The sequence below is a fragment of the Numenius arquata genome, chromosome 18 (genome assembly GCF_964106895.1).
Source record: "Numenius arquata chromosome 18, bNumArq3.hap1.1, whole genome shotgun sequence".
NCBI lineage: Eukaryota > Metazoa > Chordata > Aves > Charadriiformes > Scolopacidae > Numenius > Numenius arquata.
In genome coordinates this window covers 10,545,675-10,573,141 of record NC_133593.1, presented here as the reverse complement: position 1 = coordinate 10,573,141, position 27,467 = coordinate 10,545,675, and the positions used below count along the sequence as shown (strand labels likewise).

The 27,467-nt window shown below is 49.7% G+C and overlaps 2 protein-coding genes across 2 annotated transcripts in view; both read right to left on the bottom strand.

The window, feature by feature from the left end:
- Positions 1-6,384: 6,384 nt before the first annotated feature.
- On the bottom strand, positions 6,385-14,802 carry MRM1 (mitochondrial rRNA methyltransferase 1). Its single transcript, XM_074160792.1, has 5 exons — positions 13,979-14,802; positions 13,429-13,522; positions 11,473-11,593; positions 7,290-7,409; positions 6,385-7,136 (listed from the first exon to the last, which is right to left on the bottom strand). The coding sequence occupies exons 1-5, from the start codon at positions 14,800-14,802 to the stop codon at positions 7,087-7,089; spliced, it is 1,209 nt and encodes a 402-aa protein (XP_074016893.1). The 3' UTR covers positions 6,385-7,086.
- A 2,222-nt stretch (positions 14,803-17,024) lies between these two features.
- The window catches only part of DHRS11 (dehydrogenase/reductase 11), a 28,180-nt gene continuing 17,737 nt past the window's right edge, over positions 17,025-27,467 (bottom strand). The window contains exons 3-7 of the mRNA XM_074160781.1: positions 23,266-23,360; positions 22,647-22,776; positions 21,900-21,992; positions 21,169-21,234; positions 17,025-20,099 (exon numbers count right to left, since the gene is read on the bottom strand). Coding sequence (XP_074016882.1) covers positions 20,058-20,099; positions 21,169-21,234; positions 21,900-21,992; positions 22,647-22,776; positions 23,266-23,360 — 426 coding nt within the window. The 3' untranslated portion in view covers positions 17,025-20,057. The remainder of the gene's footprint in view (positions 20,100-21,168; positions 21,235-21,899; positions 21,993-22,646; positions 22,777-23,265; positions 23,361-27,467) is intronic.

Below are 27,467 nucleotides of genomic sequence, written 5' to 3'. Positions count from 1 at the left end.
TTATTCTTTCAAGAGAAGCCATAAACCACCTCAAAGCTTTCCAAGTTTATTCTTATCTCGTACATCTTCCTCTGGTTCTTTTTTTTCCCTCCATGCATTTCAGAAAGGTAGTTTTCCCTAATGTTAAGAATAGTTGCATTGAAAATGAGATGCTGCCTGCGAAAAGCCCCTCTGGAGGATTAAGTAAGTAAAATATAGCCAGAAAATAAACTGGAACCTCATTAAAATAATTTTGCAAGAAGAAATCCTACTTTACAATAGGTTTTCAATATCACTTAGAAAATTCTTAGAGTCATATATATATGTTCTTAATTCAGGACCTTCCATTAAAAAAGACATTACAGAGGGAACCGAAAGGCCATTTAGTACCCTTGTTTATATAAAAATGCATATTAGGCACAGATGCAATCTCCAGCGAAAGACTTGTGATATAGTTTGAATAAGCTCCGCTTTGCTGAAAGGTGCTAATGAGGGTTGGCAAAGCTGCGAAGGCGCCGCCAGACACCACCACCTCATTTATTCTGCCAGGAAACGCAAACCCTCGCGCATCGCTCTTGCACCCCCTTCGCTTTTAACTATTCTCCCTCTTGCCGATTCCCCCGTGGCACTGCTGGGGAGCAGGGGGTTCACCCGGGCTGGGATCGAGATGGTTTTATGGCACCGACTTTCTCCATCCTCAGCAGATAGGGACGGGGCAGCGCCAGCAGCTCAGTCCAGGGCTGCAAAACCACCCAGTTCCCCCCAGCTGCTGCTCACGGGATGGAGCTCCTCTGCCAGGAACGATCCCAAATGGAAAAGGGGTAACTCTCCTCGCTCTAACGCTGTCATATATATTTAATGTATGATACTATCCCATACCTTGATATAAGCACCCACGAGGTGGGACAAACTCCATCCTGCACCGCCTGTGGCATGGCTCCACCACCTGCTCCTGGTTCTCACCCCAGAACCCTCTCGCTGCCGTCCCCACCTCCAGCCCCCAAACGGTACATTGTCGCCCAACGCCGCGTGGGAAAAGGTGTGTGGCACCTCCTGAAGCACCGGCACCTGAGGGAAGGGGAGGTGGCACCAAGGGGCTGCTGCGGGGACGGGGCCACACCAGTGTCCCCAGGCAAATCCGCAAAGAGGGGTGTCAGCATTCAGCACCCCGACCCTGGGGAGGCTCAAAAGTACGAAGGGAAAGGGACATCTGCAGGAACAGCTTTCAAAATGGGAAAAACGATGGAAAGAGGAGAGGAGGGAAAGCACTGTTTTACTATTCATTGCCTCCTGCAGGAGAAGCAGGCAGCAATTGCTCCCATAATTAATTAAAGACTGTAATAGGGCTAATGATTTATATGGGCATGGAGGTCCTCTGAGCCCTCGGCAGCGCTGGTCACCCCAAGTTGCTCCATGGGGATGAGTGTGTCCCTCTGCCCACTTTCCCAATGGGCAGTTTGGTGCTTGGATATTTCGGTAACACCTCGGCAGGACCCTAAGTCGGCAGGGTCAGGTGGTCTTTTTATCTGCTGTACAAACCTTTCGAAGGTGGCTTTAAAAATGTTAAGATCGGCCATTTACATCCAACTGCAGCCACCACAGCCTCCCTCCGGGCAAGTGGCCGTGAACCGGCAGAGTCGGGGCCGGATCCGTGGGACGGGCAGGATGCGACGTTCAGATCTTCAGAGAAAACAGCTGAGCTGCCGCTTCCCAAGCGCGGGGGGAAACACTGCTGAGTTTGCAGCTTCTAAAACAGGCCAGCGGGGAGAAAAAAAAAAAAAAAAATTAAAAAAAAATTGGCAGGTTTAACTTTGCATCAATTCACAGCATATTGTTACATTTTTAAAGCATATAAAACTATTGATCATAAGCAAGGCAATTACTTCTGCCCATATTTAAAGGTGTGCAGCAGGCGGTGAGGACTCATCACTGAGCCCACCCCTTTCTCAGGAGGGGGCAAATGCCCTGAGCAGGGACCAGGTTCCTCAAAGCCCCCTCCAACCTGGCCTTGAACCCCTCCAGGGATGGGGCAGCCACAGCTTCTCTGGGCAACCTGGGCCAGGCTCTCACCACCCTCACAGCAAAGAATTTCTTCCCCAGATCTCATCTCAATCTCCCCTCTTTCCGTGTCAAACCCTTCCCCCTCCTCCTATGGCTCCCCTCCCTCAGCAAGAGTCCCTCCCCAGCTTTCCTGGAGCCCCTTGAGGGACTGGAAGGGGCTCCAAGGTCTCCCCGGAGCCTTCTCTTCTCCAGGCTGAACCCCCCCAACTCTCTCAGCCCGTCCTCCCAGCAGAGGGGCTCCAGCCCTCCCAGCATCTCCGTGGCCTCCTCTGGCCCCGCTCCAACAGCTCCGTGTCCTTCTGATGTTGGTGGCCCCAGAGCTGGAGGCAGCACCCAGGGGGCTCTCCCCAGAGCCGAGCAGAGGGGGACGATCCCCCCTCTTGCCCTGCTGGCCACGCTGCTGGGGATGCAGTCATGGTTATATCATGGAAATTGCCAAGATGGGAAGAGTTTTGGACATCCTACCTAACAACAGGCTGAAATACAGGCGACCCACGGTTGTACCCCCAGTGCACTGGCAAATACTTTATCTCCAAAGGCTTCAAAAACCATCGTAACTGTAATTCCTATTCCGAATCCCACTGAAAACACGATAAGAACATCTTCATCTACCTCCAAAACTCCATAATTTTGAGTTGGGCCTCGAAACAGCTTTAATAATCCTGAGACCGAAGCCCAAGGGAGGTTAAAGCATCTTCCCTGAAGCAAAATAACTCCTTAACCTCCCAGTCAGAGACCCCCCCCGGTCGTTAGGATGATACCGGTGGAAAACCCGAGCCGTGCGGGCGTTACGCATGGCACAGCCGCTGCAGAAACGCCTCTGCAGTGACCAAACCTGATCGTACACGATATTTGGGTAGCAAGTTTCGTAGAGAATAAATATCACACTTCAATTTCATGGTAACTTAGGAGGGTTTACTGGCAAATACCATGGCTTTTACATGGTTCTACCAATTACCGAGCAATTACATGTAACCTAGATCTGGAGGACATACAGTAGAGATATAATATATTCCTCCCTGCATTAGGAAGAAAAAGGCAGTTAATAGAAAACACACTTTTTTTTTTTTTTTTAAATTATAAACCCCTCCGCAATATTCCTGTGTGACATTATTAAAACTCCACGTCAATATCAAACCCAAAGCAAAGACTGCCATCCCATTAAAACATCAGTTGTGGGACGATCGATAAAAATTTACTTTAAACTGCACCATATGTCGCTCCCCACAAAGTTTTATTATCCAGATTCATCAGTTTGTACCTCAACCCCCGTGCAATTAAACCCCATTTAGCAGCACTGACCTTCTGATACGAACTTGTCATTCCTACAGCTGGTTTGGAGTTTTAACAGCGCTTTTAAATAATGAAAAAAAAAAAAGGTCTGTGAATTAAGGGTGGGGTACGGGGAGCCCTCGGCCAGGAAAGCCCTCCCGCGCTGCTGCCGGCGGCACAGCTCCCGCGCCGAAACTGGGAGCGGGAGGGGAAAAAGAGGGGGGAACAAAGGAAAAAAAAAAAAAAAAGAGTGCCGGCACATTTTAACATGTTGTAGCATATTTGTAAACATCGTTAATCACGGATTAGCAGATGGTAATGTTAATTGCACCTGTGGAAGTAACAAGACCTCAAGGTTGATTACATTTACAAACCGGGATGGAGGCTGCGGCGGCGGAGGATTCCCCAGCGCCGGGGAGGAAGGTGCCCCTTGGGCGGCCGCTGCTGCCCCAGCCGTGGGACCACCCACCTCCAGCTTGGCAAAAAGGTGGTGTTTTCCGTCCCAAAGCCCTTCCAGCCTCAGGAAACCTCCCTGGGACCCAGCGACGGATTTGATGGAACGGGACTTTTCCAGTCGTGTTGATAATCTGCGCACAAAAGCGAAATTTGGGGCATGAGCTGAGCTCCTCTCGCAGCCCGTTCTCCCTGGAGTTCAGTTTTGAGGGATGAGAAGATTTGTGTTCACCCTCAGCGAAGGACAAAAAGGCCGAGGCGTGGAGCACATCTTCTGAACCAAGGAGGACAAATATTTTGCCACTGTGCTTAAAGACACTTTGATTATCGAGAAATCATTTTGGAAGGGCAATTACTAAATTTTTAAATCGATTTGGTAAATAAGCCTGTGAAAGGGACTCCATGGCAAGCAGCAGGGAGGGAAGAATTGACTTTCAGATTACACACGCATACTTTATTCATATCTAAATATCAAAGAGACTCTATGTACAAACAGGAGTAATCAGGAAGCATGTTTTGATCTTGCTGATGTACACAAAAAATGACAATTAATGTCCTCCTTTATGATATAAAGCCGGGAGTTTTTTACAGTTACATTACAGGGACGATTATAGTCAAGCTTAAGGCTAAAAATAATGAAAGACTATAAAAACTACATTTTAACATTTAAAAATATCCAGGAAATTAACTGGAGAAGCAGGCAATGATCCAATTAATGGATCGCATTTATTAGATTGGGGGCAAATCACACAGCACAAAGCTCCATCTCCAAAGGTGTGAGGAGCAGAGGTCCCCGCGCTCCTCAGGGTCTCAAACCCAGAGCAGGATGGAGCTGGGGCAGAAGGAGAAAGCATCGGCCACGGCAGATACATCCAAAAGCGATGCCAGAGGGACATCCCAGTGAAAAAAAGCAGGGCCAAAATTTGCCACGGAGGGAAACAGGCTAAATGCAAACAGCCGAGCCCTCCAGAGTGGGATTTACTGCACGCACAGGAGCCTGTATTGCAGCTCTCAAGCAAAGAAGTCTGAGCTGTAGCCCTGGTTATACACTCAAATCCCTGCCTCTTAATAAATTCAAGCCTCCCACAACTCCCAATAAGCCCTCTCCGATACTCCAGTGCCAAACTGAGGTGCTCCGGGGACACAGCAGCTGTTTGGGGAAATCTGCAGAGGAGCAGATTTGGACTGGAGTCCCACTCTGGACTGATGGACGAGGGACTGCGGGAACTTTGGTCTCCGTCACCCCGTCGGCAGAGCTGCTGCGTGCACCGAGGTTTCAAAGCTTTTTGGGAGCCTTCCAGAAGTGAAGTAGCTCCTCCATCCTTACTCACCTGCCTCCTCCTCCTCGGGGGGGAGCCGGCGTGGCTCAGCAGAGTCTGAAAGCGCCCGGCTTTCCCAAACGCACACAAACCCAGTGAAGTGCCTCGTCTTATTAAATACCGCTCAAATAAATAAAGAAAAAAGGAGAAACTGCAATTCTTATGAAATTGGAAAAATATATATACTAACGTATAGGTCGAGAATAAAGAAACAGCTTTATCCTCATCCCGGCTGCTGGAAAGGAAGGATTCAATTAGCCCCAAGCGCTGAATCTTTCCCCTGAAAAATGAGCAAATCTGAGCCACGGGCACCCTCTGCTGGGGCACCCACGGCTGCGGGAGCAGCGCTGGCGGGGGGGAGCTGGCCTGCAGCCTCCCTGGCCCCGAGCCTTTTCATTTCAGCATTAAAAAAAATTAAAAAAAAAAAATAGACACACTCAGCCCACAAAACACAAGAGCTGTCGCCCCAGCAATGCACCAGTTCACCGTTACTCAGTGACCAGCTCACCTCCTGACTTGGGCAACAAAGTCCTGCTTTCACAGTAGCCATCATTTCGGAGGGACTTGGATTTTGTCCTTTTCCGCTGGAGAAGGGGGAATGGGCAGACACAGCTCAGGACACGTGCCACCACGCCAGGCACCCCCTCCATCACAGCCATCCAGACATCTGCATCCACAGCAGTGAGTACTCAACACCTTTGAACACAGGTCCTCTCCTGTCCCCCGTCCTGGACACCTGGGGTGTCCCCAGCCCCACAGTCCCCCACCACCGCAACCAGGCCCTCCCAGGGAGGCATCTGAAAAACCTCCACAACCACAGACTGGTTTACAGACTTCATTTAGCTCAAAGGAAAGTCCTAATTAGTCACTCTGAGTGATTTACTTGTTCATTTGGAAGGGGGGGAGGGAGGAGACTAAGCTGAATTGTTTGAAATTATCCCTAAAGGGCACTGTAAATTAAGTGTTAATGAGGAATCCTATGCAAAGGGCCACAGTAGCTAAATAAAATAATTAAGGTGCTAAGTGATAACATTCATTTGGTTCTCAATAATTTAGCCAGCCTGGTTTTCAACCAGGATATTTGCAAATGAAGCCACCCTCGCCCCCTCCCATGCCATCAGCGGGGATGGTGGTGCTGGGGCAGCTCAGCATCCAGGAGGATCAGGCCCACCATGGAAAGGAAACTTCCCAGGAAGAAGAGAACAAGCTCCTGATTCCCCTTCCCACCTGAAGGAAGTGCTGTGTTCCACTAATCACGCTTTGGATTTATATATGACACAAAAAGGATTGATCTGAGTCTACAACCAATCTTTACAGAGGCTTTATTTCAACGGGCCACGTTTTTCCCCGCTACGGCTGTTTTCTAACCGCTCGTGTCCATCCTTTGGCGGGGCTCAGACCTGGTTTACAACCAAATACAACACGGTGTGTTCTCAAGACATTCCCGCAGCAACATGTAACAACGAAACCGCCTCATGATGAAGAAATTGCTACCGAGTAGTCCCAAGTCATACCTGGTTCTCCTCAGCACCCCTCCGGCTGCTCAGGGAGCAGTGGGCTCGGGCACGGGGACGGCTGCTCTCAGTGGCAGCACCAGCCGAGCACCATCTCTCACCTACAGCCCAAATTCCCTCCAGAGCATGAGCGATGTACAAAGTCCAACAAGCACAAGGCTCGCAGCCATCACCAGGTATTTAACTGCAAAAAACTGAAGGATTTGGCTGTCTGCTTTGAAAACCTAGCTTTGTCTCCCTTCCTTACAGCTGCTCCTCCGAGGTGCCGGGGGGAGGTGTCACCTAGTACCTGCAGGTGTCCGACTTTGCCGTTCAGCCAGGGTTTTGGTGGGATTGTGCGTCAGCCAAGATGCAGCTCAGGTCAACGGGGCTCTCCCTGTAACTTGCAGTGACGGTGAAGGCCCTGGAAGGAGCACTTCCATATCCACACCCACAGAGCACGGCCATGAAATGCCGAGCAGCTTCTTCCACCAAATAAAAGAAACCATTCAATCGCCGTGCCTCAGCTTCTGGCTGCAGATGGAGTGCAAGAGAATACCTGTAGGAAAGTAAAAATAATGAAAAAAAAAATAATAATTTTTTTTTAAACCACAAGAAAATTATTCTGTGGGCCTAGAAGTTTGTTTGATTTTTGGAACAATTTGGAAGAATTTGGACTATGATGCCTTTGTGCATCAGAACTGTTTTTTACCAGTAGCAACAGAGACATTCAGTGACTCGATGCCGGGGTGAAGCACCCTGCCAGGGGGTATGGCCAGCATCCGATGGCACAAGAGCTGCGTCTCCAAGGAAAGTCCATCACCTTCACTACCTGCAGAAAAAAGACACTGCTCAGGTCAGCTCGCAGCCACTGCCGCGTCCCTTTTTCCCCACCCGAGTACAGTTCTTGCTAATGCTCTGTCACAACTACACCCTGCCCCTAAGCTCAGCAGCAACCTCACCAGCTCCCCTGCAGCAAGAGTTACCAGAAGCGAGATGGGCACCTTACCTGGCCCACTCCAGCCTCCTCAGATCTCTTCTCCAGTATCTGAAGTGGTTTTGAGGAATACCTGTGCAACACACCTGCAGGCACAAAGCCTTGCAGCCTGAGTGCAAAGATCCCCTGCACAAGCAGCCACTGGGCCAGCAGACCCCTGCCCACGTACGCGGGCCGTGACCAAAGGGACAAGGCAAAGAGGTCACATTTGCTGATCTGGTCCAGCAAATCCCACATCCCTATTGATAGTGACGGGCTCAGCCTTTTCAGCACACAGTACCACCAGCTGGGTGCAACTTGTGAATGCAGACAGTTTAACCAGAGGCTTCAATTGATTAGTTGTTAAACCATCCAACAGCCCTGATATGTTTGGGCTGATACACTGGTGAAACAGAGTTGAAATCTATCCCAGGTCATTAGTAGTTGTTTGACTCACACTGTCACAAAGGGAAATGGAAAGGGAGAGGCTTTAAACAATCCTGCGCGCAGACAAGTGAAAATGCAGAAGACCACAGACCTCCCAGCCCGCTCAGCTCCCCAAAGAATTCTTCCACATTCATTATTTAGAGCTACAAAGACAGCTACACGGCTGCGAGAACACCCAGCTCATTTCTAAAATGTGCTCACCCTCTGATAAAAAAGGCTCAGGTTGCTGGAAACGAAACGCTCCCCTTCAACAGCCGTACCCCGACCCTGGCTGAACCCTAGACTTGTCCCGGGGTGGCACTGAGGGGGCACACGCTGCTTCTCCACCTCTGCCGGCATGACCAGTGCTGTCACGAAGGCCTCACTCAAGCTCACCTAAATTTAGACCCTTACCTGAAGTTTTACCAGCCTACAGGGGCGCTTTAGGCACTGCTTATGCCACTGGAGACTCACCCCCCCACAAGGTAAATGAGCTCTTTGCTGGGCTGAGATGCCACAAAAATACTTCCCTTGTTGTCTGCTTACAGCACCTCCCCAGCAGGTCCTGTGCCCCGTCCCTATGGATTGATCTGTGCGACACCCCTCCGACCGCACAGGGAAGGAGAGCGCTGTTATTCCCATTTGGAATAATTGCCTGGAATTCAAGGGAATTCCCTGGAAGCCAAGGCCCAGTCTCATCTTTTGCTGACCTGATCTAACTTACAAGCAGAAGGATGCTCTGGGTAATGCACTTTGCATCACCTTCCCACAGGAAATAAGCCACACCGGCAAAAGCATCCTTTGGCTGGGGTAAGTGAACCTTCAGAGAACCAAAATCCCATCCTAACCATTATTTTCTTCCTTCTTTCTTTAAGCCAGAAGTGCAGACAAGACCCGGTGAGTTATCCAAAGTCATAGGGGAAGCCTGGGCAACACAAGGAATGACAGCCAGGCCTCCCACGGCCCAGCCTGCCTCTCCATCACTAGACCGTGGCTCTCTAGGGATGCTTCAAGAAAAAAATAAAATTATCCTACTTTTTCCTGATTCAACACAGAAAAGTTTTACAATTTGCAGCCATATTTGTCTCATGAGCCTATCAAACCATACATACTCTCGTGGGACTCTCCAACTGGGACAGCAGCTATTGCCAGAGGTACGATGGCTCCTGGAGCAATCCTCTCCTCTCCCTGATAAGGGTCTTATGATTCCTAATAAAGGCAGCAATTTTGCTTCCAGCTTTTACAAAGCTTTTTATGGCTCTAGTTGCTTAAAATAATTAGGAACCATAAATTCAGGGCAAAAAGACTTGCACAGAGTGTGACACGAGGGAGGGAGTATTGACTGAATCAGAATAAATCCTATTTATACTGGTGAACAAAACACTTCCCACTTCACATCTTTGACTTCCATCTCTTAACTTTTTCCTGCACTGACAGGCCCCAAAGACCAGAATTAGAGCTCAGCTGAAATGATAAAACAGGTTTCCTACCCCGTTTACAATTAACACCACTGTAGCAACTGCAGTTTCCAGCGAAGGAAGTTCAATTCCAGGCTGGAGCAGCCGTGCTGGCAGTTCAGAGAAATGTGCAAAATGAGCATCTCAGTAAAACTACCAATTCCGTGAATAGCCTTAAAGCTGTTCTAAGCTAAAGACTGAATATGTAAGAAGAACAAATTACGCAGAAACTCTTCTTGCTCAGACATCTCAGTGCTCCCAATCTGTTCCTGTTCGCACAAGGCTTCCAGCCCTCAGGGCAGCCAGGCTGCCTGTCACCTTCAGCAGTGACTCCGGTGCAGACAACATTAACCCGGACTGTCCAAACCACTCTCTGCTGAGCCCGGGAGGACGCCAGGAGGGTGAATTCAAGTTCTGCAAATGCTTAACTTACAAGACAATCTCTGCAACGCTAGGAAGCTCGCTACCGTGCTAAATTATCTCTGCTGTTCTCTGTTTGCGGCTGCAGGTACGCTACATATTCAGATCTAGGACGTTTCTTCAAACAACCTCAGCATCGGATGACTGTAATGTTCAATTTTCTTTTCAGCGAAGAGTTAGTGCTCAGCAGAGAGTTGAAATCATTACTGCTGCAAGGTCCGGGAGCTCTCCTCATGCATCTACCAATCAGCCTCCAATCTCCCTTGACAAAAGGATATTTGGACTTTTTCCTGGAGAAATCTCTCATAATTCAAGGTAACGACACCACTGCCACTTTCACCCCCTTCCCTTCTCCTGGTGTTGTCGTCGTTTCTGGGATGCATTTCTTTGTGGTCCATCAGCAGGGCTGCCAGCCTCCCTACTCCCTTTATAATATAGCTCCACACATCTTGTAGAGATGCCAGATTTGCGGCGTTGTCTTGTCAGTATTTCTAGGAGTTCAATAAACATTTTAATTAAAGGAATGTCTTCTGAGCCAAGAAAACCGCAGCACGGGGCAGGATTACAGCCCCTTGATGGCTCATCGCCAGCATGACACTACTTCCAAGTGTAAAAGCTCAAACCAGCTCTTGTGACAGGTGACACAAAGTGGGAGGCTAGAGCATGGCCGCAGAAGGGTGCCTAGAGCAGCGCTCCTGGGTGAATTTCTTTCTCTAGCTGCCACGAGGCCATCACTCCCCTTCTCTTCACCTTCTGGGAGGCTGCACAACCCCAAACTGCATAAAAAAGACAGCATCCTCTGCAAGTGTCCTCTCCACAGAGAGGGGGGAGAAGCAGAGGCCCCTGGAGGAATCCCCAGTTTAGGTGCTCGGGGAAGTGGCACCCATTGCTCAAAGAGCACACAGGTCTGGTGGGAGGAGGTTCCATCTGCTCCTCCTGCTGATCCCACAGCAGCCAACAGCCCCTGCCTTCTCCTAGGCCAACAAAAGCAGCCACTGACCGGTCTCCGTGGTGGTCTCTGTGCTACAAAGCCCAGCTTTGTGTTCAGACCATCCCGAGCAAGGGCTCCTCACACTTCTTTCCAGACCTGGGCACAGAGATTTATTCCTGTTTTTTTAAGAGGAAACATGACAGAGCAAAGACACGGCACAGCTCGCTCTGGCAGCCTCAGCACAGCAAGAGCAAACACGTACCTCCTGGGTCTCTCATGTAGGTTTGTGGTTTGCCAACACAGAAAATCCAGGTTCAGGGCTCTAGGACAGGATCAAAAGCACCGCAGAACACAATGCAAAACAACTCGCTGTGGCTGCACTGACCCAGACCTGTCCTGCCACTAAAAAGTGCCATCTAGACCCTCTGCAGCTCCTACACTCCCTGTTTGCTCTTGGCAGGTCCTACTGGGAGGCTTCTCGGCTCCCCCTCTTCTTCTGGGTCCCTATTTCATTTGCAGCCAGATTATTCGAGTGCTTCTTGCTCAGCTTTTCTTTTCCAGACCAAAGCATGATGTAACATAACAGACCTGCAAACGGCTTGGGAGTGAAACATCACCCTGATCCTTCAACTCTTCCCTCACACACATCCTTCTACCAAGCCCAAAGCTCTGGAAATTGAAATACCTATTACTATAATGACGGGTTTATTCCACTGAAATTCCAAGCAACTGATGACAGGAACATTTTCCACATCCTCAGGCGTGCTGACGGTTCCCACCACTTCCCAGCCTTCTGCGATTTTAGCCTAGAAAGGGAAAGGAAAAAAATGTTAAAAAATTGACTACTTTTCAAGCTTAAAAAGAAAGTCATGTCTGTAAACACACTTTTTTTTTTTTTTAACATTTTCAGTTAAACTGACTGGCTTTTCTGGGGTTTTCTGGCATCCCTTGAATTTTTACCACCAAAGTCCTCCCAGTACCAGCACACAAACCTTGATTTTAGAAGAAGAAGAAAAAAAAAAAAGTAATTTTCTTTCTAGTGTTTATTCCAGTTCAGCAAGCAAACAAACAGCAACTGAAAAGCTTTTTTTTTGCCCATACAACGGTTCTGGGAAGGTTTTTGCCAGGAAAGCATACAAAAAGAGTAGTGTTAAGCAAATTAGCATAAGGCTAATCCACAGAGCAATGCAGTGGAAGGTCTCAAGTGCAGGCTCAGCCACCAGAAGCCCACAGTAACGTTTTCAAACACCGGTGCCAAAAATCAGCTCATACAAAAGGCAGGGCACTCAGCACTCAGTGCCTCGCATAACCAGAGAACCAGCCTTCCCTCCCGCACCCTAGTAAAAAGAGCCTTAATTATTTGTCTTGGAAATCCATTTTAACAATAAAAGAACTGCTGCTCCTTGCCAGCTTCATTTCCTGTGAAACTGGCACTTTCTACATTACTTTATATCAAATTTACACCAGCCAGGCAATGCCAAGGGTTAGGCCAGTGAATCCGGGTCCAATTAAATGAACTGCTGCAATGGCTCAACATGTTAATAATTCAGGCTTTACAGTAACAAAGTGATTCTTCCAGCTGTTTCAATTAAATATCAATATATTTTATGTGCCTTTCATTTCTCCGTTATCCAGAGCTCCAGCTGCCACAGACCTATTGTACAGCCGGACAAGTGTTTTCTAGCACACCAAGTGGGAAGTGTCCAGGCTTACCTCCGCTCGCCCTCCTCGTGGTCACCCCAGACTGTGACAAGCTCTTCCTCAAAGGGACACAGGCACGCAGTGACCCCAGGAGCGCAGACCGGGTGCCTCCATTCCCCTCTGCCCTCCCACCCTGTGCTGAACCCTCCAACCCCACTGCTCACCCAGGTCTGGGGGACCCCACAGGAACGGAGCAGGGCAGATGAGAGCTCGCAGCTCCCTGCTCCACACGCACACAATATTCAGCCACTTCCCAGCCCAGCCGGGACACAGGGGACCTCCACGAGGGGTCAGGGCAGCCATACAGCACTATCACAGGGGATGGATGAATTCTGCCAATTCAAAGCAACATCCCTGGGTTTGTTTCAGTTTAAATCATGTTTTTCCACGTGCATTCCCTTTCCTTTTGCAGCACGTTCTGCAAAGGGCCCCTATCTCACCTCACCGCATAGGTGGAGCGTAAAAAGATTCCCAGCAGCTCACGCCAGCCCTGGTTTCTCCTCTCCCCTGCTCCAAAGGCTGCCCAATGCTGCCATCATGTGCCTGGGCCCCGGGATGCTGCCTCCACCACACACCAGGCAAGACCTGCTGCAGGAGCAGCTCTGGCTCTAGTCCCCATGGAGAGAAAGAGAGACAGAGCCCATCTTACCGAGCTCACAGCCTGAGTACGGGAGACAGACTGTTCTCCTGCCACCACCGTCTTCCAAAAAAGACCCGCAACTCAGACCTGTCACCCCACTCCATGGAATGGGTCTGGGGGTGCACACCCGTAAGAGGTGGTCCAACAGCACAGACCACCGGCAGCAAACAGAAACACAGAGCGGGAGCACCGGACGCTGAACTGAGTGTTTTTCCTGTACCTCCTCTCTGTTGAATACACGCAATATTTTGAGTTTCTTGAAAGAAAAATGAAAAAAAAAGAAAACACGGATCATTCTACCTTCAAAAAGCTCCGGAGATCATCTGTGCTGTAGACATCGAAGACTTCCATAGCTCCAGAGCTCGCTTTGCTCACGGTGGGAGTCAACGGGCAGCTGCAAGGAAAAGAAGAAAGGAAAAGTGTCATATGACAGCAAAAAGGAAATACAGGAGAATTTTTATTTCTGTATTTCCTTCTCTTGCCTCTGCCACCCAATTCCAACTAGTCCACCAAAGATCTCACTCGCTATATGGATATATTTTCCTACGGAGATTAGGAGGGCTCAGAAATTAACCTAGGAAATAGGCTGTAGCAGTTTTGTGCACAAACAGACAACTGACACACAAAATGGGTTAAAACAAAAAGTACCCAGGGAGGCTCCTTACCAGCCTGCAATATCACCCTCCCTGAGGAGCGCAACGCACAGCAGCAGCAAGCCAAATTCAGCTCTCAAGCTCAGTCCCAGAAAACCCTCTAAAGCAGCCATCAAGCAATGCAGGCCAGAAACCTCTTTGGGAGCAAGGAGGAAAAGAAAGAAAAAAGCTGAAGGAGCAGATAACCAACCCCATACCTGTTCCTCTGGCTTGTCACCACTCTGTCCACCCCCAAGAAGTAGGCGGAGCGCAGCAGTGCCCCCAGGTTCATGGGATCCTGAATCTGCTCCAACACCAGCCAAAGCAGCTGTCGGTTTGGACCCTCTTCATCCCCCAAATCAGGCTTTTCAGCTTCCTCCAAACTCTTGAAACCGAGAGGAGTGGCCTCCAAACAAACTCCCTGGTGGACCTGACCTCTGCAAAGAGCATCCAGCTCTCTCCTTTTGACGTGGTGCACAGGGACTCCTCGGGCCGTGGCCTGAAGGACCAACTCACTCGTAACAAGCCGCCGAGAGCCGCTGCTCTCCTTGAGGAACAACCTGAACAGGTTCCTTTTCGACTGGGAGAGGGCCAGGGAACAGGGTGCGATCCCAAATAAGATCTCTGAGCCTTTAGTCCTCTCCATGGACAGAGGCTTCCGTTCCAGGCTCTTCCTTGCCTTCCAGAAGTCACCCTCTCGCCAGCTCCACGACTCCCTGTGGGCTGGCGCAGCCTGCCTGGCCCTGCTCTCGTATGACCTGTGCCACGGTCGTGCCCGGCTCTGTGGGGCCAGGCCCCCCCGGGAGGCGCAGGGATGGGTCACGGCCCGAGCACCCTGCGGGAGGGCCAGCGGGGGAAGCTGACCACCGCCATCCCCACCTCGGGGTGGCCCTTCCTCGTCCCCACACGCGGCTGGCGGTGCGAAGGTGGGGGGCCGCTGCTCCCGCGTGGAGCAGTGTCTCACTCCCCACCACCAACAGCCGCGGCTGGCGGGTGACAGCCCCACGGCCCTCCACACACCGGACCTGAGCGCCTGCTCCATTGGCACCCCGCAGGCCTTTCCACGCGGGACGGGCAACCGCTGGCACCGGCGGCCTGGCGACCCTCAGGAGCTGACAGGAGGCGGCCCCGCACCGCCCCACGGCGAGCCCCGAGTGGGAGAGGGGGGGAAACCACCGAGCTCAGCTCCACAGCCAGCCCGGCCGCAACACCGGCACCGCGGCAGGGGTGTGGGGCCCCCGCAGGGCTCCCCGGCACGGCAGAGGGGCTGCCGGTGGGCAGCGGGCGGCGCGGACACGCGTGGGCCCCGCCGCCGCGCTCCTACCGTCCGCCCGCCCCGCGTCACTTCCGGGCGGGCACGCGGCCGCACCAACGAGGCGGGGATTGCCCCGCCCCTGGCGGCAGCGCCCCCTGGAGACGGGCGGTGGCGCAACCGCGCCGGGCCCCGCCCTGTTCCCGCCTCTCAGAGCCCTGAGGGGAGCGGGCCACAAGCCCACCAAGGTTCCCCCGCAGCCGTGAGGGAGGAGGGACAGCTTTGTCGCCCTCCGGCGTGGGCAAGGGTTGCAAAGGGCCAGGCTGGTGCGGGCCCGAGCTCCTCAGATGGGAGCCGACACCACCACCGCCGCCCCCCCCCCGCCCCCGGCCCCAGCCTCCACTGACAGGGCCTTAATTAAGGAGAAAACGGCTTTTACCCGCTTCATTAGAGCAAGGCTGGGGCGAGGGGTTGCATCCCACAGGCCTCAGCCCAAACAACCAGCGCCACCCAAATCCAGCAATAAAAGCACCAGCGCTTTGGGAAGTCCTGGTCGTGCCCTTTCCTAGCGCAGGTATTTTTAACATTAAAAAAAAAAAAAAAATGACTGTTTGAACAGCAGTTACCCTGGGGAATGGGGATTTCTCTCTGACCCCATTCCCAAAGGCCGTGTGGGCTCGGGCGGGCTTGTAAAACCCCACGGACCATGGAAATCATCCAAACGGCATCTGAGCGGCTGGAAACGTGGGTTCCGAGGGTGACGTCCTGCCCCAGTTACCACCCAGGCACCCTAACTGCAATGTCCTTCTCCAAACGCCAACAGAAAGGGGCTCTGATGCCGCCATGGGGCTCGAATCTGTAATTTTACACCAAAATGCCGCTTTTCTAATTACGTGATAGCTTATATCCACCTTTTAATTTCATAAATGGCTAGAGAAGGGGTGGGGAAACAGGGAACTGGGTCAGTCCCGGCGATAGGTACGGGACCAGCCCCCACATGCAGCTTTAGGGCTTGCTGGGGTTTATCCCGCACACAAACACACCCCTGTGGGCTACGGGGGGACAAGCCACAGTATTATTTTAAAAGGATTTTGCAGAGAGGAGCAAAAGTATTTCAGTCCTTTTCTGTACTGTCTGCCCGAAGTACTGGCAAGTTATGTCAAGCCACAAAAATGTCATGAAACTGCTTTTACGCAGAGGTCTTAAGTAAAAAATCCTGTTTCTGCTGCTGCTTATCAGAACCAAGTGTGCTCAGGGTTCCTTCCCCCCAAAAAATAAAAGCTGGGACTAGTCATCTGAGCTCACATAATCCGCTAGATAATTTGTTTGCTGGAGGGAGAGCAGTTTTAACATAACTGATGATATATTTACTATAGGTGACCAAAAAAAAAAAAGCACAAGATAAGAAAACCCCATGGTTTTAATTCTACAAATGCTCTCTACCTATTTACAAGGTACCCAAAATACCTGCCTCAAACCCAGCAATGGCAGCCAGTTCAGCCATTCATTACTTACTTGCAAAAACAACCTTGTATTTCCATGACAGCAAACCTGAGCTCAGGAATGTGGCCTCTGCCCTTGGACAAGCAGAAAAGGGGACTGGGAAACAAAAATGCCTTCAAGTTAACGACGACGATAACCTGTCTTGCTTCGAGGCAAGCGAGAGAGACTGGAAGAGTTCCATATCCAAGTCTGAGTACCACCGGCAGCTCATCCCTCGCATAGTTCAGTCAAACCCAGCCGTGCCCAGTAGCCTACCTGGGGATTCCAGCCAAATCCTACGGAGCGTGGCTTCATTGGAACAAGGATGGGCGAGTCCAGCCTCTGCAGGTTTTCCGCGAGACAACCGGATGCTATTCTGCTCTAGAAATCAATTGCAGTTTTTCTCACATAGAACCAAAAAAGAAAATCATACGTTTCTGTTTAAACTCTTCACAAAGGAAAGGTTGGGCTGTGAACAATAAGAAGGACGTTACGTTTTAACACAAAAACTACTATAAACACAACAGAAAAACCACGGTGTGCCTCTCTTTTTATTCTTTATTTTACAGGTCACAATTAGAAAGCTACTGATAAATTACACGTTCACCCTCCTGTCTGGGGTTTTTAAATGCCTCGGAGTCGTGCTGCCATTCCCACCTCATCCTGGGAAGGTGGCTCAAGGTGCCAGCAGGTTACACGAGGCTGGTGTGGGTCGCTCGGCTGCTGTAACCCCTCCGCGGGCCGCACTTCACAAGGGAAGCAACAGGAATTATCCCCTAAAACCACGTTTGAAATGCAAAAATATACTGGATATCATTCCGAGGTTATTTTATACGTTTTATATGTTACAAATGTTCTTGGGGGGGGGCAGAAGAAAACAAACTTCCAGGGCTGCAGGTCAGCCAGGTTGCATTTGCAGGCAACAACTGCCCAGACTGACCCTTTTTCAAGGCCCTACATCTTAAGCAATTGTCTCCTTTTACAGAGCAGAAAGATCAGTTAGATCCCTCCTCAGCCAAGCATTTCAACAGCTGCTTGACTTTGTACACAGCTGCAGCCACCAACTCAGATATTCACCAGTGCTACCCACACCCCTGCTTATTTTTCTTTTTTCTGCTCAGAAGTTCCTAATTTCTCAACTTTTTCTTTTGGCCTCCAACTCTTAGCTCAACCATCTTCTCTTAAAAAAAAAAAAAGATGGCACACACCGCACAGCGCATCTGCTGAGTTTCAACAACTCCTGCAAAAGGAACGCTATGGAAAATACTGGGAGTTTCCGTATCGAGTCTCGCTGAACATTACAGGGGCATTATAAAAAAGCACAGCAGCGCTTGAACCTTCCTTAGCCAAGTGCCTCCGAATCACGGATCACGGTGGGATGGAAACCGAAGAGCTTTTCCAGCTGGCGCAGGATCTCCACTGCAGCGAGGATCGCTGGCTTCGTGCAGACCCGGAGTGACCGCTCCTCACAGGACACGATTTAACTCAATGCCGCAGATGGAACCCAGCTCTGTGCAAAGAACCCACGCAAAGCCACCGCCTCGACGAGGCAGAGGAGGGCAGTGTGTTATAGCAGTGCCGGATTGCACCAGGGGGCATGAATTTCACCCACAGTAAATTAAAAGGCCAAATCCAGAGATGAGGCTATATGTACCTGCCAGCAGAAACTGGTGACAGATGAGGAATGGACAGAACACACCATGAGCATGTGTTTATAAAGAGGAAAAAAAAAAAAGGGGGCAAATCACCTTTGTTTTGCCATTACGAAGGAATGTTTTACCAGTTTTCTCCTTGTATCGCTCTACAGTTGCTCACCTTTGGCACAAGGAATTCTATGTATCACAAGATTTAATTAATAATAATACTTCATATCAACACTCAGCACTTACATAGCGCTTCTCATATTCAAAGTGCTTTACAAAAGTTTGTGAGTCCTCACAACACCCCTGTGAGGTAGGTAAGTATTATTATCCCCATTTTACAGATGGGGAAACTGAGGCAGAGAGGTAAAGTGACTTGCCCAAGGCTTTACAGGGAGTTAAAACTCATGACGTAGTGGCCCAGTTCTGGTCTCCCTTATGGTGGTGTAACACATGTGAACTCCCTCAGAGCTGTACTGGTGTAAGCAAAGCAATCCAACCCAAGCTTCTCTGGCTCCCGATCCTCCGCTCCAATCAACCGACCGTACCTGTTCCACCTAAACCAACCGTTCACCTTCCGAAACGCTACAAGAAGTCCAGAGCGCAGCAGGAGCAAGTCCGCAATCTTAAGGCAACGACATACACGTGAACAGCTCCACAGCTCCGCAGGAAGTTGGACTACACACAGGCGTGTTTCTGCCACACTGCAAGAGCCTTGCTTGAGACGACTCGAGTGGTCTCCAGCTCTGCACGCATCAGCTTTGAGGCTGATTCTCTCCTCCCTCAAGTGAGAATAAATCTGGAGCAAAACAATGGGGCTGCACCAGCGCAGAACAAGTACGAGATCTGAGCCAGACCTTTTACCTGCTGCTTCGTAGGCAGATGCTCCTACTAATAAATATCCTTTCATTTTGGACAGCTTCAGCATGGTTCATTTCACTCTCTCTCTCTCTCCAAGTTCGTATCTCTGCATATAAACAAACTTCCAACATTTCCAGCTCACCAGCACCAGCGCTTAACAGCACCATACATCTTTCTAAGACCGATCAATATTTCCAGAAAAGTGTCAATGCATGCAAACATCACATACAAAAACATCAAGAGTGCTGGGAGATGATACCAAGGATAGAGGTGATCACAAGACAGCACACATTTAGTTTTTATTAAAAATACCAAACAACTCACGCTTACTGTAACTATGCCACTTAAATGATCATTCTAACCTGCAGAAGTACGGGTACTTTTCCTCCAACTATTTACCTACCTACCTAGAAAAAAAAAAAAAAAAAAAAGAGAAATAGCAAGCACACACATTTATACTTCCTCAAACTTCCAAAAATCCATGTGAATGGGAAAGTAGGGACTGGAGAGGTGGGTGAGGTTGTACACTGGGTTTAGGCAGTGGAGTATGAAAGAAGTAGAAGATATCACATGCATCATTACCATCAGTAATCAATCTGATGAAAATAAACCCAAAAATTTGATGGATTCATGTATGACATCCACTGAAAATCTCGAACCCTAAGCACACGGAAGCTGGCAAACATCTTGTGCCACTTCATCTATGTCCAGACACAGCATCAGCAAATAGGATCAAACAAACCTTGAAAAGAAAGCAAAAGGAAGAATAAACCAGCCTAGAGACAACAATCTTCCACAAACCACTTCCCTGCATTATTTTCAAATACATTTTACTCTTAAGCAGTTTCAGAAAGGAGTGGGGGAGAAAGAGACCCACTACTGTTTCCTTTTAAACTGGCTCAGCACCAGCACCAGCTCAGAGAGAGGGAGAGAAAAAGAATTCTTCGAACATGATCCTTGGTCCTTGATTAGAACATTGCCAGCCAGCCGACGAAACCCTAAATTGCCAGAGGGTTCGAAGTGGAGTGGACACATGGTGCTGCTCACGGTCCTCTTCGTTTGCTATGAAATCTGCTCCGTGGGCCTCATCTGTATATCTCCAATCTAGAAGAGACCAACATAGGATTTTACTGGAGCGCTGAAGTCCGTTTTAAATCCTGCACCAGGCACTTCCACGCTGGACCCTCACAGTGGCAAGCTGCACAGGAAGAAAGTTCCTGTGACTAGAAATGAACCTGCTCGGCTGAGATATTAGCAAGAAATAAAGGTGAATGTGAATTCTCTGCTTTTAGCAGAAGGGATAAAAGAACAAACATGTGCAGAAAAGAGTGGGAGATGACACTGGTGATAAACTCTCACGGTTCAAGTCTTCAGTTTGGTCCTGCTCACAGAGGGTCAAGCAGAAATGCTGCCTGATCAGCCACGGGCAGGACTTTTTATCCTCTTAAGACAAGATCCAATGTCAAGACGGCCAATGTCTTGCTCCAAAGGAGCAGAGTTCACACGAGGGGCTGCTAAACCTCTCGTGATCAACATCTGCTTCTGCAACAGGAACTTTTCTGTTGCGTATCCTAAACTTTGACACTGCTCCTGCCTCCTCCTGGCTCCAGCTCAAAGCTGGTCACTTATTTCTTTGTTTCACGGGAGGGAAGTCCCTCTGGCAGCACAAGCGTCCTGGCTTGAGGTAGAACAGAACCAATTTTCTCTTCAGTAATTTTACTTTTCAGCTAAGCCTCTTCTAACTAACTGAGCTCCCTCCCTTGAGGAGCTACGCAGCCCTTGGCAGGATCGAGCCCAACACGTTATTTGGCAACGGGTAGAACCCAACCCAGCTGCAAAGACTATCAGCAAATCTCAGATGGCACCATCCAAAAGGGCAGAACGTGCCCGTATCCCTCCCCTTTCCCCTGCCTCGCACCGTCCCTCTCTGGGGTTGGAGCACAGCCTTTGCCTGGATCCGCAGGGCTGGGAGCAGCCCGAGCAGCGCAATCCCAGAACTGCCGTTAAGGGATGTGTAAACAAACGTGATCGCTGCTAATCCCCAGCCCAGGCTCCGCTAAGCACACAGCTGATACAGCAGCTGCAGCGCCGATTAGCAAATGTCAGGGCAGCAGTTGCCCTCCTTTGCCTTCAGCCACCCACAGCAGAGTCCTCCAACCCAGCCGCAGCCTACCTGTACATGAGGTGGGGCACTGAGGACGTATATGACAGCATTAGCCATATCTTCAGCTTTGAGACACTGGAAAGAGAGGAAAGAGATTCTCAGTCAAAAGGGCACCTCGGGAAGTTAACCACAAGCTCACTCCTTTCCTAACCATCAATAACAAGTTTCAACGGTGTCACTGGGGCATGTCAAAAAGATGCAAGCAAGCAGGAAAAAAAAAAAAAAGCACCATTAAAAATTTAACAAAGGATGTGTCTGGTGCTGATAAGTCTCCATTTGCTGTGAATACTCTTACTACTGGCACAGGAATTCTGCCAGGTCAGGCATTGCCATCCTTATTGAAAATTCCCAGAGAAGCACAAGAATTCCTGTGCTCGCCACCTGCAAGACAACATGCTCTCTCGTGTTGTTCTTCTTGTGTAGGCATGTTTGCTTATTATATCTTCCCTTCGATAAAGACGTCATAGCCTGCAAAATGTCAAAGCTGGCTGATAGTTATTTACAGGAACATCAAAATAAAAGGAAAAAAATATAGGGAGTGGGAAACAAGCTGAATGAAAATCTACATAACGCGTAAATATCGGTGCAAAATCTGAGTGCTGAGACTTTGGGGATGCTGATTACACCCTGGAAAGCACCAGGTGCTCTGCAGAACTAGTTCCCTGTATATTAGCCAGGAGAGAGACTGTTAAACTATAATCAGAGCCACTTCCCTCTGTTTCCATTTCTGCATGTCCTACCCGAATGCTCTCATAGGTTGCAGCAGCTCTCTCAGGGTCATTATCATGAAGTTTAAAAGCAAATCCCGTTTCCACCAGTCCTGGAGATATACACTGGAAAAAAGCAGAGCACATCCTAATAGGATTTGTAATTTCCCTTTAGTAAAAGAAAAAAAAAAAAAAGACAACTTTTTAGCACTTAAAAAGTCAAAAAAATCCCAGCCCCTTTTCTATCGTTCTTCTTCCCCACCCTTTTCTAAGGGAACAGTTTAAGAGAGCAGACTTTGCCTTAATGACTGTTGTGGCAGGTACCTCTGGGGAACCGTTGATGGGTTCTTCCCTCTTCGTGCCCCAAAGGGGCAGAGAAGCGGAGAAAACAAGGGAGAAACTTGCAAGAGAAATTAACTTCTGGACACATCACATCTGAGATGCAAGTTGTGAACGAGAGCCCAGCTGATCGCCTCCCTCTGCTCTCCTGAGCTCCCCTCGCTCCCAGACAAGCAACCCCCTACTTCGTGCACCCAAAAAGTTTATTCCCCAACACAGCTCATTGCTTCCAGGCCTTCTGCCGCCCAGTCTCTCCCTGCCTGGGAAAAAAGAGGTGGCCAGGGACAGTTGGCCACAAGACTTGAACATTCCCACTGTGTTGAGTGCTATTTTTGCGTTTCCTTGCCTGTTTTCCAAAGGGAAAAGCTCTGTCCCACAAAGCCTGCCAGCTCTCTACCACCCACAACAGCAGGAGAGGGGAGGAGAGCCCCCGGTACTCACTGTAGCTCGTATATGGGTCTTTGCTTCTCTGAGCTCTTGCCTCAGCCCCTCCGTGAGGGCTGTGACCGCGTACTTGGTGGCACTGTAAAAATGCACCACCGACTGTGGCACAACGCTGTGGCCGTTCATGCTGAGGAGAGAGCAGAAAGGAAAGTGCTGAGAGGATGGGAGGCAAGAAGAGTCCCGGGGAGGAACTAACAGGATATTCAAACCCTGTAATGAACACAGAAAGAGATGCTGACACGGTGGCTACGTGAGGAATTCCCCTCTCCTGTGGGAAATGCGGACCACCAGAAGCTCCTCTTGACAAAGCTGTTTTCTGAAGCGGGTCAAGAAGTTTCAATCATAGAATAGCAGAATGGTTTAGGTTGGATCTTCAACCTTGCACCATTGCAAGTGGTTGGCATTATCCTTTTCCCCCTGGTTCGGTCTTTCTTGCATTTAAACCAGCAGGTTAAAAAAAGTGGTTTGAGAGAAATCAACCATGGCAACCCTCAGAAAACCCCTCCTTGGGCATCATCAGCCCACTCCAAGGTTAAAGCTCCAGTGCTTAAATCCTCTCTGCGAGGTGGGGAGGAGGAACCACACATGGCTGATCCCACATTCCCCCCTTGCCTACCTGTTAATGTTAATAATATGCCCATCATCGATGTTTCTCTCTTTCATGGACTGGTAGGCCTCTCGGGTGCAGATGCTCACAGCCATCACGTTGACCTGAGGGAAGAGAAAAGGAGAAGAACCTGAGACCCACAGTCCTGCCTGGCACCCCTTGACTTGCCCCCCCACACGCCCAAAGCTGCGGATGAAGGTTCCAGTCCCAGAATCACAGCAATTCCTGCAAAAGCCAACAGAGGGAAATGCACATTCGCGCACCGCACGTCACGCTGTGACCAAGCTCGGGGCTGCAGTGACAAGGGGTTACAGAGGCACAGATACTCAGTTTTGTGAGACAGCCTTGGCCTCTGCCAGAAATAAATAGATTTAAACGTTTTCTGGGCGAGTGTGAGGGTAGGGTGCAAAGGCAAGGAGAACAAATCCACCTCCCCACAGTCCCTGCTCTGTCCAGGAGTCAAAGCTGTTTGTTTCGTACAGCACTGAGCACGCTGGTGTTTGGGCAGCTGATAGGACACTAACAGCAGGTAATTAGGTCAGCTAGTTAACGAGGAAATCCCCAGATATTGCCTGTCAGAGCGCACCAGGCGCTCAGAGGCACTGCAAACAGGCCAGCAAAGAGCTTCCCATGCACAAATGAAGCCAAAGATCACATCGTGCCGTGGGGAGGGCCAGAGTGGGCAAGTAACCCTGGAGATACGAAAGCCACCAATCTGTCACACTGTCTGCTGACATTCTCCTCAGCCCAAACTGGATAAGCCAAAGAAGAAGAGACACTGCAATTCATCCAGTTCTTTAGCACAGGATCCAGAGCTCTCCAGGATCTTGCTCTTTGGACCAGCACTTCCCAGCACAGCGTGGCTCAACTAAATTCAGCCGCATCACCTCTGCCATGTGCCACCGTTAAGACGCCTTGAGCATTTGCTGACCATAAAACACAGAGTCAAAGTTTCCAGGAAGACGGAGATACAGAAATTGCCCCAGCTGGAATACAAAGCACCCAGAGGTGTGTGCAAGACTGATGAACAAGCTGTCTCTGCAGCAGCGCTCATTGCTCAAGTTTATACTGGTTTAGATTTGGAAAAATGGCTTGAAAGGTAGAAAAGTGTTTGTGAAACCCCCTAGAAAGGATGTAACCATTTCAAGGCAGGACACATTGGCAGGTCCTACCTAATGGCATGTCACTTTGGGAACTAAATGAGCAGGCCAGACAAACCTAAATACACTGCTGTGAACTAAATATCCAGGAAGAAATACATTTCTGATTAATCAGAAGTCAGGTGCAACTATAAATGGGAGGAGCAGCAGGAACAAGGCCACGGGGACGGCGAGTGAAGGATACGTGAGAGGGCTGGTTATCACCCCCGAGAAACTTATAAACAGGAATGGGGGAGGCTGACCGGGACTTGCCAGCACAAAAGGACATGCAAGAGAGGAACATTAGTTCGGAGAGCAGAAAATAAGAGGCAGAAAGGGATGGGTTTGAGAGATGTAATTACTGAGCAGCACACAAAGGACGAGCGGGGGCAGCTGAAGAATCTTCCGGTCACTGCTTTTGTCTCGGTCGTTATTTCTATTCATTACTAGAGGCCATGTTACGGGTTTTTGTCTTGGCGATAGCTAACCAGCATGAGTATCTGATCTTGGAGAACCCAAGCAACACAAAAAGCAGAGTCACCATCCTCATCCAAGTGCACTTTGGTTGAGCACACTATAATATATATAGTCACTGCCAGATACCTCAGTCATCATACCTGGAACTACGGAGATAAATTCCCTGGCATCAGGTTGAAGATTTACCTTGGCTGCACAAGGAAGAAAGTTAGCAGATATATCAGCAGAAGTGGGACTGTACAACCACCTCAGCACGGGAGCAAAGCCCAGAGCAGGCAGGGCTTTTGGATTTCCCAGTAAGAAAGTCAAGGAAAGCAGGAGTAACCCACTCCAGACTCATCTATTAACCAAGTCTTTTCAGATACAGATTTGACGACTGTTAGTAAAAAAGGCCTTCATGACAAACAACATCCCCACTTTCCTCCCTGCCCCAGGACACCTTGAAGCCACCAGGTCTTCGGTGCAGTCACTCCCCAGCTCCACTCCATCTCCAAAGGCCACTAGAGGGTAACATCAGCCTAAAGCCTGAGCCCCGCTCCAAGGCTGTGACTCACACTGGGCGACGCTTCCTTGCGTGGGTAGAGTTACAACATTTTGACAACTACTGGCAAAGCAAAGATACTAATCAACAGCCACATGGGAAAGTCCAGAGCCTGTACGATAAGACAGCCTGGTACAACAAAACAACTGGCTGGAAGGCAGCTGAGCTGGGATTGCCTCGCTGCCTTCTCTCAGCAGCACCCACAGGATTTTTGGGTGAAATCCCATTGCGAAACGTGGAACGGGCACTCAGGAGCCTAAAAACACGCCTGGAAAATGAGGAAGTCTTAGGGCTGCATCAGCCGGAGAAACAATCTAAAGGCTGTTGTTACAAACATCCAGGGCAAGACATTTTTCAGCCTTGCTCCTATTTTAAGAACAAGAGGTTCAAAGGTCCCTTAGCAAAGATAGCCGGCACATCTGGGCTCTGCCGTTGCACGGCACGCTGCATGAGGCAGCAGGTCTGCGACCGCCGCCTGTGTGCGCACTAATGCAATAGAAACAATGAGGGCACATTTTCTAGTAATTAATGAGTTCCAATTGCCAGGTTGGGAGAACATAAAAGATCCTGTTCCTGGAAGCGCTGAGCATTTCACTTCCCAGAATCAGCCTTTTCTAAGGCATCAAAATGAGTACCCCAGCTCCTAAGCACGTGTGAAAACACAGGTTACAGAAAACATGTCTCTGCACAGATGGTATTAAAAAAACAGCAAGAAGAACAGAGCCTCGCTGGTCAATGAATAATGCCAAGAAGAATCAAATGCATTTAGTGTCTAGAGGAGGGAGAGGATGTGTGCTGCAGTGAGTCCTTTGTGCCCTGAACAGTGCAAATGGAAAGTTCAGCTTGAATTCCTGGCTGTAAAGGTCAGTGGGTAAAACGTGAAGGAGCCGTTCAAATCCCAGCGCCCGGCGTCGGTGTGTACACAGCACCCAGCCCCGGCTACTCCCCTGCAGACGGGGGACGGCTGGAGGACTTTGCTCCAGACTCGTGTCAAGCACAACCTCACAAACAAGCACAGAGAAACAGGGTGGGGGGGGAAGCTGTGAACCCAAAGATGAGGGGCTCCCCCCCCTCACACCCACCGAATTCCCCGGCTGACGGCGGCTGGGCTCTGCGCTGCTGTAAAGCCACGGAGATGCGATTCTTAACGTGAGATTCCTGCAGCCCAGGGAGATGCAGCTCCCTCTTGGGAACAGATACCAGACAAAAGGAACCGGAACATTAAAAAAAAAAAAAAAAAAAAAAAAAAGAGGAGGAATAAGTAAATGATAAGATGATTTTGACTATTAGATGTATAGCAAGAAATGTTATGGACTAGGTATACCGAGAGGAGAGCCTGGAAGGAGAGGGGAGCCTCAAAGCTCATAAAAAATGCATGGAAACAAAAATCAATTTACCAAAAAGAAAAAAGTGCCTTTAATTTAAGGCCTTAATGCCTCCTAAATCGATAGATGGATGGCTGTTTAGAAACTTCTCCTGCCGTGCAGCCCAGAAGTACACTGAAACTCTCCAACGGCATCTCTCAAACCGCGCTGCTCACTAACACCTCTCCAAGGGACCTTTGGAAGAAGCCTCCCCGCTCTCGCTCAGCTCTGCAAAGCCCAGTGGCCCGTGAAAGGCGCTGGCAACCTTCCCCCGTCCTGACCCTTCCGAGAGCTGCAGAGCATGCAGGAGAAACGGGCCTGGGCAGTGTTTCCCTGGGGCTGGTGTGCCACGGTGGGGAGAGCTGTCACTGCAGATCCCTCCCCAAACCCTGCTGCCGTGCCGGCCCCTGCACGGCTTGGAGAGGGACATTTCCAAGCACAAAACTGGGGAGACACAGCAAAAGGAAAAACCCAGAGCTATTTCTATCGCTTACCAACAGGCTAAAAAGCAAAATCCAGGCTTGTCAGGCTGCTGAGGCTGAGGTGGGTGAAGGATTTGGTTCTGGAGGGTCCCAGGGCTTCACCCTCGCATTAAAGGTCCAAGTGTTATTCAGACAATTACACACAAGCCAAGAGCAAACCCACCAGCTGCTGGGAAGCTGGCGAGAGATAAAAAATCTGCCAGTATAT